The sequence below is a fragment of the Pavona decussata genome, unplaced genomic scaffold (genome assembly GCF_977016875.1).
Source record: "Pavona decussata unplaced genomic scaffold, jaPavDecu1.1 SCAFFOLD_155, whole genome shotgun sequence".
Lineage (NCBI taxonomy): Eukaryota > Metazoa > Cnidaria > Anthozoa > Scleractinia > Agariciidae > Pavona > Pavona decussata.
The window spans coordinates 3072888-3083212 of record NW_028145567.1 but is presented as its reverse complement, the minus strand read 5'-3'; the positions used below and the strand labels follow the sequence as shown (position 1 = coordinate 3083212).

Below are 10325 nucleotides of genomic sequence, written 5' to 3'. Positions count from 1 at the left end.
TTGTTAAGTGTCATTTTTGATCCGTGCCTAAGTGCTAGTCCACTGACGTTAAAATTTCAAAAAGTAACAACGATTGAAACATTTGCAATCACCAGAATCATTTTTATTACACAATGTTACAATCACATGAATGTCACACCTTTACATTGATGGAACATGACATTTTCTGAAAACATGTCTAACCAATCTAGATAGCAAAAGTGTATAAACATCAGTACAGTGTATAAAAAAAAAATGCACATACAATGATGTCACTTCATAAATGCACAAAAAGGTATTTACAAGCAAAAGCAATACAAAAGCTGGGGGAGGGGAGATTAGATAAAATAAAGCCAAGAAAAAATCCACTTGTTCTGTCATAATATTCTGTCCAGTGCTTCCATTATTACAATGCTATTTCCTCTGATAACCTGGAAAATGAAGATATAAAAACAATTAACATTAAATACAATGGAATACTTAATCCCTCTTAGTGATACATATGTTGTGTGATTGTTGGGACTTGAAGAATGAAACTGTTGAACTTATGATCCTAGGGAAGAAGTGGCTGATTAGACCAGTGAACATATGCCCTGAAGGCTGGCCTTTTGGTAGTGTCAGGGGTACTTTTGTTGGTTCCGTTTATAATGTAGTTAGTTGGTGGACGGCTTGTCCATCACGCAAATGAAGAATTCAAAGTAACTTGCCCAATAAACTGACAAAAAAATTCTTATCTCGGGCAACTGCTCAAAATATAAAAAACCTGAAATGCTCTCCCTTCACTATTTCAATTTAGGAATCGTGACCTCTCTACTTACCACCATTCCAATGTTATGTTTCTCCTGGGCTGACACTTCCTCCACAGCTTCATCCAACACAAGATTCATAAAGGGATCAAATCCTCTTAAGACTCCCGTCACATGTCTACCACCATTTAGTTTCACTGTAATAAAAAACAACAATAAACCACATCATTTTTACTACTTGACTTGTGTGCAATAGTTAACTGGGTAATAACAAAAGTTCAGGCACTGTAATTTTCATTCACTTGATTCGGTAAGTCTAAATTTGACATAGTAACAGTAGCCTCTTGGGCAGCCCTGTTTGTGATTCAATTGGGATGACAACATTTTCCTTCCCCTGTTAGACTTAATTAGACCTATAAATAGTTTATTAGGCATACTACCATTAACCTCTTGAGCAGACATTTTGTCCTTGTCACATATTCCTTCCCTATGAAAGAATATCTGCAGAAGGTGATATTGAGGTGTACGTAATTGGGCCTACAATAGCCAGTTATAGGCTACTAATGACAGCCCACTAATCTGCAAATGTTGAAAACTATTTGCCCAAGTCTTGGGAATCTACACCTCTTATATGTTGTTAATTACATAGGTGTTCTCTCAACCTTTGAGGCACTGAACACAAGACACTCAGAAATTTTCTCTTTGCTCCACGGCTGCTCATGATATGTTGAAACTCTACACCTTACTCAAGTTGTATAGGTCTACATACGTGATAATCTTTTGTCCATGTATCTGAAATGAAAAATATGAAATTATTATCAACAAAATCTTACAAGAAACTAGTATATTTAGGAGAAACTGTCACGCTAAAAAACTTAAGCCTGGTTCACACTTGTTTGACAAGCACAACCATCAATTAAAAGAAGCCATCATTTCTTATTGTTGTACACATTTCAGGGGTGCTTGTGCCATTGTCACAACCGTGAACCAGTGTGAGAGTAAGTAACTCGGCAGTACTACACATGGGTATCGTTATGATTCCTTGTGCCTGTGCATGCTTAGACTGCAAGCAGTCCCTTTCTGGATAGTCAAGAGGTCGCGCGAAATAGCCGAGCGCGAAAAAACTGGGGCAAGGGGAAAGGAAAAGAAAGGGACTGCGCTCTTAGCTGTAACAGATGCGTTCAGGGTAACTCCGCCCACAATTCGTTAAACCCATTAAAAATCCAATTAAAAGTGACAGCTAATAGATAACAACTCCGCATTGTTATTCAATGACCAGAACACCGGGCCAGAACATTAGGAGCGAAGGGGAATAATCGCCGAGCTTCTTTGAAAAGGCCAAAATTCGAATTTTTCTTCAGGGCCCAGAGTAAAAGAAATCGACGACACAAACGCCCGAAGTGTAATTAAGAGTGGGCTCAAGACAACTGGGAAGCTGTTGTTAATGTCATTTTAAAGCATCCTGCGGTGAATTCTGCCGACAAAGCTTGTTCCGCGCGGATGCGAAAATTACATTTTTGTACTTGTTGGTACAAATGTCTTTTAATAATTATGGGATCTTCTTGAAGGCAACTGCTTCTAAACCAAAGTCTTTTGACTGCAACTGGTCTTGGAAAATACTGCGAAACGGAACAACAACCACAATCGAGGCCGTGTTGGCAAAGTCGAAGCTTTGATAAATAATGGATTTCCCGAAACCAGTGGGAAGAACGGCCATTACATCTTTTCCGAGAGAGCGCATCTACTGCTAGCTTCTGTTCCTCTTTTAGAACTAAGCCGTCGAGTTGATCGCTTAAATTTACGAACACATGCTATGGCTCTCTCACCAAAGCCATTTTCCTAGTGATCTGAAGTGTTGACATCAAACTTGTCTGACAGCAGCTATTGTTCATGGACCAATCGGAATTTTCCATTGCTGGAGCCACGGGAAATTCGAACACGTTTGTTACAGTTAAGAGTGCAGTCCCTTCCTTTTCCTTCTTTCCCCCAGTCTCTTCTCGTTTATTTCTCCTCGCTCCAGTCTCGCTGCGCTATGAGCACACCATCTCTACTAACCAGAAAGGGACTGCTTGCAGTCTAGTGCATGCTTCACTAATTGGAACCAGGTGTGAAATAAGGACAGGCATAAGAAAAATTGTGTGTGAATTAGCATGAGATGCACACTAGCTGCTTTTGATTTTCTTGTGCTTATGCCTGTCTCACGCTGGTTCCCCATCACCCAAGCTGCATTTCTTCAGTGAACTGAAGACATACATGAAAAGCACCCTGGAACTATCACCACTGAGATATGCATTTAAGAAAAGAAAACGGTTTCTTTTCTTGTGCTTATGCTTGCGCTTATCTTACACTGGTTCACAAAAAAAGTTTCTTACACCTATGCTGTTTTGTCACACTGGTTTAAGCAGTACTCACAGCTGTTTTTGTCCCTGTTCTTGATGACTTATAACGAAACTGAGTTTTGCAAAAATAAGGTATATCTTAAGGTCATGCAACACCATCAAAGAACTGTTTTAGAAATTCTAAATGAAAGAACGAAGCATCGATGTTCCAGTGTGCCCTCTCCAACTTACAAATACAGTACCTTACGTCACCTGTTCAATAACAATACGAAATCCCACGCTTTTGGGAAACGAACCTAAAGAACACATTCGATATTTAAAGAGGACATACTCACTTCTTTAACTCTGGCGGATGGGTCTTACTCATGCTGATTTCGGGTGATTTTGATGATACAAACTACACTTTTCTGAAACGCGCCGGAGACGTTCCTTGACGTTATTGAGCCGACGGTTTACTGTCCTGCGGTGTTGTTCAAAACACGCAATACGTTATATAATTTTGTAGTCAAAACCGTTAAAACATTTTGCGCGCTGAAAGTGAATCTGTAAATGATAGTTTTACGACTTTTTCAGTTTTTAAATGACCAAGACCGACTCTTTTGTTATAGTTTAGGATGAATACGACATTTAACGCCTATTACAATCTTCCATTTCGTCGTGAAAACGCGAAGAGGAGCAACATTTGTTATCAAGTTCTTCGCAGGTCGATCAGCGGCACCAGTCTTCGAAGAGATTTGAAAATTATTCGATCTCTGGTTCAAAAGGAAGGCTCGAAATTCCGAGAAGTGTGGTGTAAAAATACTAAACACCCCGTGGGTTTTGATAGCCAGCACTTATTTTTCGACAGATTCCGAACTTGTTACACGAGTCATGGTTTTGAGGGCAAACCAGAGCTGTTGTACCAGCTCTCAGCATGTGATAACTCCAAAAAGATCGAGTCTGCGCTCGTATTCGAGAGCCCGGTGGACCAAGACTCTTTTCTAACTTGCACGGAATCAAAAGGTTGCAAACCCTGTTTGCTTGCTGTCACAAAAGATGGATGGATGACTCGCCATGATTTGAACACAGGAGTCGTCTTGCAGCGTGTCTACTTGTCAAAACACTACAGATTCAAACATGTCCTTTGGGAATCGGATTTACAAAGAATCGTGCTCAAGTCTATTCACTTCTCCACCCTTAGCAGGCCTTTAATGTTTCTGGCGATTTTTTGGATGGCACCTTTAGAGTTCCAAGCGCTGATGCCTATTGAAAAATCCATGTTTGGTCAGGACACTGTTGATGCTACAGCGAGCAATGGATTTGTGGTTATAATGCATCAATCAAATAAGATCAGATTTTACAGTTTGTGGGAGATAATAGAGAGGCATTGCTTTTCTGTGAAGTTAGGGAAAATCTTTCAGGGGGATATCCCTTCGTGGTTTTCTTCGCCATTCATTGTTGGAGAAGAACCAAATGGGCTACCAGTGAATGTGTCATTTACTTCAAAACCAGTAGTACTGTTTGAGATTACCAGCAACCAACATGTGATCTCATTTGGAGGGTATCCATGGCATTACATTGTATGCCCACAGTCGCATAGCAGCGTGTTTCATGTTCGTTCAGTAAAAGACTCAAAACCTGTTAAGGATGGAATCTTGGAAATGGATGCACTGTCTGTTGAACCAGACCAGGCTTATTTCCATGCTGATAACAGTGGGCGCATTCTTCATATTGGCCCCCATGCAATCAAGTAAGACCACAAAATAGATCAGGCATGCATTTCTCAAACTCCTAAAGAGCTTTCTGGCCTGAAAAGTCAAAAGAAATTCGCTTATTCCTTTTCTACAGATTGCCATTTCTTTTTCGTACAAACTAACTCAATGTGTTTTTTAATCTCGGAAAACTTAAAATGTTTTTGCTTTTAAAATAATCAAAAATTGAATTTTTGGTAATGAATTTTGTGCAGGTAAAATAGTTTTTTGGGTCCGAAATCTTTTTGGGAGTTTGAGAAACACATGCCAGGGCCATTGTGTGAAGTAGAAAATTGTTATGGTCGTCTTTTATTGATAACCATACAGTACTTTCATTATCAACTTCCAATCAAAATTGAATGAAAGCTTCTAGGAATTCACCTTGACACCTCAAGTGTACTTCATTGATTCAATGGCAGCTTTCAGTCATGGGAATCATCCTGTTTTTTTGTTCGAAAATGTATATTTACTATAAATACTTGCTCACACCTTAAATTAGATAACAAACAACTAAAGATCAACTCAAGTCAATAATCAAAGAAAGACTAACCTATAGTAACTTACTGTCAGTTTTAATTAAGACAGAAGAGAAGAACTTGAATTAAGTGTCAGCATGGCCTTTTCAAGTTGGTATGGATTTCCATCTTCACCATCTGGAGCCATAAACACATTAATATAATAGTTATTTATTATCCATGCCCTAGAATACATGTAGCTGCTTATACCCTTTCCCGCCCAAGAGTGCCATATTGCACAAGACTTGACTTTGAACTCAGTATTTGGTCAATTTCTGTGAAATTTGCACAACCAAAAGATCTTGGAAAGATCTACAATTTGTAGGCATGAAATCGTGCCCCCCTCCTATATGAGACTTGATTTACCACCCCTCAAACTTTTGGAATTTTTTTCCTTTGCATGTTAAGGGTACAGTTGATATCTTACAACAAGCTGTGCACTGAGAGCTGTTTAAGCTACAGTTTATGGGAATATCCAATATGTACATTGGACAGGAAAATTTAAAATGTTTTTCTTCTTTCGTTTTGGACTTTTCTCACTCTAATATGTGACCTCCTCCATCTCTGTTGGTGTGATTTATAGCACACCCCAGAAAATACCTTTTAAATGGTATATCACATGTGGTCTCCCATTTCACAGTTAGCAATTTGGCATTTTCCTTGGGCAGGAAAGGGAATTTGGCCATGATTGCTTGGTTACCATTGATGAACTAGACGCATAACTGCGTGTACTCGGGCTTCGCCGTATGGAAATGAACTTGGCATGTCACATTAGTGTCCCCATTTGCCTAACAACACAGACAATAACACTGTTAAACAAACGGTTTTCTTTCGATGTTGTTGTGCCTTTTTTTAAGCATGCAATCTAGAGGATTTGGGTGTATTTGAACGAAGATATCATAGACAATGTCCCTAAGCTTTTTGCTTCTTCTTTGCGCTGTCTGCATATCCTCACATGAGAGTAATTACAGTAAACATACTTCGCATAGCGAGATCTCATGTCAGTTTCCCGCCTTTGTTGTCACAATTGAATCGTTGTATAGAATTCCGGTTAACTAAATAGCTTTGTCTAAGATACCACAATTATCAAATTTCGAAATAACAATGGTCTCTGCATAGCCATCTACATACAACATCAAGCGCTTGCCTACTACCTGCTACTACATAAGCGATTACAATAATTGTAGAGATCATGATAAAAACAAAGTAAGATAAACTCAATAAAATGAATAGACACTCGTCATGTTTAGTGTGGGTCTACAATGGATTTAGCGTATATTCAAGCCTGCAATCCCTGACGTTCCACTGAAGACAGATGGCTTCACTTCACTGAAGCTTTGTAAACAGATCATGTGCTCCGCTGACCTCTTTTAACCTTGCGCACGCGCAGAAGACGTCAGAGGGTAATTTGCGACTGGAGAATAAACTCTTGCCCATTTTAAACCTCGGGCTTTCCTTTGGAAGCCCGAGTAAAAAGTATCCTTTAGATTTTCCATTCTTTTTGTTTAATTATCCAAAATATCATACAGGATCCACTGAGCCATAGCAACACAACGTAAAGGTTGTTGTGACCAAAGAGTAAATGATTAATAAATTTGAATAAAATGTTTTCCCTTTTAAACAATTCTCCCATCTTGTTACTATGAGAAATATTGAGAACTAGGATCTTAATTTTTTCCAAGAGTCATGTCACCCATAAAATATTTAAATGACAAGATGAAATTTCGCTGACTTTTTTCAAAAAGTTGGGATCCATACTGATAGGGTGCCTGGATGTCTTTTTGGTTAAAGCATTGTTTTAAACAGCCAAGAGAATGTTCGTTATTGATTTTTCATTTTAAAAGACTAATGAAAATTCTCTTTTGTGAGTTTTGGCTATTCATTGTTGTTTGATTGCCTATCTTGTTGGTTGGAGTTCACAGTATCGATATATCAAAATTACATCAAATTGTTTATGTATGTCAAAAACCTTAATCATCAAACTTTTTATCTTTGTTCTAGATGTTTGAAGCTGTGCCCAGTAGAAACAAAGTTGTCAGCATTTGAACTGAAAAACTGTTTCTCGTTAAATCTGCGAAAGGAAGAAAGCTGCACTCAGAGAATCAGGTTTACTTCTTCAGGACGAGAAATCAAAACCAGAAGTGATCAAGTATTCAACCCTGGCTTTGAAACTGTGTTAGATGTCGACTATGAGGACGAACTAGATCTGTTGGTAGTTCTCCAGTCGAGTGACTCTGAGGACACACCCTGTGGCATTATTGGACTGTTTGACAATCAGACAGGATCTCTAATACATGAAACTACTATCAAAAATTGGAACCAAAATGCAGATCACTCCATAATGATGGAGAAAGACACTATTGTTCATATCATGAAGGATTGCAGCAGGAAATTTTCCTGCACCATCTACCGACTTACTCCATAATTGTCAGTAAAATAATAATGTCTAGCGATTTGCAAAAAATGTACCACTATCAAGACATGCAAAACATACAAATTACCGGTACATTGTATACACTCGATTGCAAAAACATTGACACCTAAAAAGCATAAACCATAAACGATGAGACCCAACAAGTTCGTGGGTAGTGTTTAAGCAATAACCTCATTTCCATGATCAATAATTTACCGTTTTCATTCTTTACAATAAAAAATGCAGTGCTGACTTAATTCTTCCAAATAATTTTCAACCAAATATTGCTTAAGTTCATTGACTGATTTAAACTTAAGCAAATCGCAAATTGCACATCACTCAAATTGGCCTTTGTTGGCCAAATTGACAGTTTCCATCACTCACCACATGCAACTAATTTTGGTTATCAACCGTCACACAAGAATAGAATATTATGCAAATAAATTTAGTACACTTATATCCATAAAGCCATTGGGTCTCATCTTTCATGGTTTATTCCTTTAAGGATGTCAACCTTTTTGCAATCAAGTGTACACTCAAAAGGCACATACACATATATGTTGTAGTTTTGTTTTTTTCTTTTATTTTAAATGTTACCTACCAGTTTGATAGTTTGGTTTTTATTTTGTCTTTTTCCAGACTATCAAAATGAAATATCTGAGATAACAGAAAATAAAAAACCCTCTGGCAATGACCGTCCACCCACACAGGCCAAGGTGTCAATTATTGTTCCAGTCACTGATGTATATGTTTTGTTTTGTTTTTCCTTAATTTTCAAACCAGTTTGATTTTTATTTCCCTTTTTCTTAGATTATGGTAATGAATAGTGCACAAAGGCAAATAAAAATTAAACTGGTTTGAAATATTTTAAACTTTTAAACAAGATGGTTTTAATCTTTTCAATTTAATTGCAATGTTTTATAGTTAAATTGAAAAATTTTAAACCAATAAAAAAATTAAACCACAACATATGTAAACATTCATGACAAAATAATACTTTTTGTTAAGCCTCTCCATAATGAGGCTCTACAACACTCCTTGACAAAAATTAAACTGAAGGCAACTGTTTTTCACACTGGCAACGGAATCAGAAGTGTAAGGAACCTTCCATTCCAGTGTGATTAAAAAAACAGACGGAATTGCAATCATAAGCTCAACGGAATTGGAATTGCAAGGATCAAAACGTTTTTTTTTTCCTTCTGATTCTGCTTCTGTTTTTGTAGCTTGCAGTCAAGTGTGAACTGGTTGACCGGAAGCGCAAGCAGAAGAACCAAACAATCACATAGCTCATTCCCAGTCCCTATACACCATTTTGCCATTTTGAACGAAAGCAAGGCTCGGCTTCCATTTCTGCTTCCATCATACAGATTCACACTAAGTTAGAAGCTTCTTCTGATTCCAACTCCTATTCCGATTCTGCCTCTGTCGCTAGTGTGAACCAGGCCTTACGGCTTTTCACATTCGACAAAGAATAAAAAAAATTTGTTGACAGACACAAAAATTGAAATCAGAAAAAGCGATTCTCCTCAAGCCAAGTCATCAACCTTCAAAAGGTGTTTGTGACAAATTAAAGATGTGAAGCTGCCCAAAGATCAAGAAGCTGGTGAAATCTTTGACAAAATGGAAATCAGTATTATTCAAGACATGCAGAACAAAAATATTGAGTAAAGAATTGCATTGAACCCAGATGTCTCTTGTATTATGCCAAATGTATTTGTGTCCAAAGAGGCGTTTCACTTTAGCATGCATAAAGCATGAAGCTTCACTTTTGGCTGTCTCCTCTGGCCACTCCCTAGAGTAACCTGAGAAGGTGGCTGAAAATGAAGACTCATTTCCAGATGCTTATGATTCTCGTGTTTTGACAAGGATGGGCTTTTAGTAGAGGAAGGAAGATAAAAGTACTGTAGAGGTCCTCCAAAGGTAATATTACCCATCACTGGGAGGTTTTTTTTTTCTGCCTTAGGGAGGTTTCCTGATTATTGTAGTTTAGATCTAATGTTTTCTATTGAATGATATTTTCCCAGTTCTCAAGTTCAGTATATAGCAACCTAGTAACTTAATATCAAAACTGTACTTTCTGAGCAGGTGAAAGGTTGGAACAGAAATCCCCATTTCTGTTCCGTACACAACACAGAGGATTCAGTCAAAACCTTTTGTAATGGTCTCTTCTTTCTATTTTTAAACCTCAGTTGAATGGAAATATAAATAAAATGTAATTATAAGGCTCAGACTGAAATAACAATAAACAAATCAACAATTTGAACATATTTTGAATTTTATTAAATTACTGTAAATAAGTTTTCTTTTCTTAATAAGTTTTCTTATGTAACAGTTAACGTTGTGGCTGCGGAAAAGCTCTGTTGAAGGGAGTATCAAAAAAGTATGTATGTAAATCAGTAATTCAGGGCACCATAAAATAAAATAAAAAAATGTGTCTAAACTAGGTAAAATAAAATGCTAGGGCAAATATTCTTGACAAGTACTATCTGATCGTCTGTTAGATTGAGGTTTATAGGGGTATCCATTAATTTATTACAATTTGGTGTTTTGTTTTGCTTCAAACTGGGTCGGGCCCGGGAAATGCTTGAAGAATCGCCCTGAAT

The 10325-nt window shown here is 37.5% G+C and overlaps 2 protein-coding genes across 2 annotated transcripts; one reads left to right on the top strand and one right to left on the bottom strand.

Moving 5' to 3' along the window:
* Window positions 1–81: 81 nt before the first annotated feature.
* LOC146465888 (small nuclear ribonucleoprotein G-like) lies at window positions 82–3530 on the bottom strand. The gene is made up of 4 exons (XM_085128057.1): window positions 3400–3530; window positions 1495–1517; window positions 798–922; window positions 82–410 (listed from the first exon to the last, which is right to left on the bottom strand). Exons 1-4 carry the CDS (start codon window positions 3429–3431, stop codon window positions 357–359), a joined length of 234 nt encoding a protein of 77 aa, XP_084984183.1. The 5' UTR covers window positions 3432–3530; the 3' UTR covers window positions 82–356.
* Window positions 3531–3570: 40 nt separating this feature from the next.
* LOC146465887 (DDB1- and CUL4-associated factor 17-like) lies at window positions 3571–8689 on the top strand. Its single transcript, XM_085128047.1, has 2 exons — window positions 3571–4793; window positions 7311–8689. The coding sequence occupies exons 1-2, from the start codon at window positions 3679–3681 to the stop codon at window positions 7732–7734; spliced, it is 1539 nt and encodes a 512-aa protein (XP_084984173.1). The 5' UTR covers window positions 3571–3678; the 3' UTR covers window positions 7735–8689.
* Window positions 8690–10325: the final 1636 nt, after the last annotated feature.

Coding starts and splice junctions, on each gene's coding strand:
- LOC146465888 (XM_085128057.1), bottom strand. CDS start 3,431: ATGAGTAAGACCCATCCGCCAGAGTTAAAGAA. Junction 1,518..3,399: donor CATCCGCCAGAGTTAAAGAA/GTGAGTATGTCC, acceptor TTTTCATTTCAG/ATACATGGACAAAAGATTAT. Junction 923..1,494: donor CATGGACAAAAGATTATCAC/GTATGTAGACCT, acceptor TTTTTATTACAG/TGAAACTAAATGGTGGTAGA.
- LOC146465887 (XM_085128047.1), top strand. CDS start 3,679: ATGAATACGACATTTAACGCCTATTACAATCTTCCATTTCGTCGTGAA. Junction 4,794..7,310: donor ATTGGCCCCCATGCAATCAA/GTAAGACCACAA, acceptor TCTTTGTTCTAG/ATGTTTGAAGCTGTGCCCAG.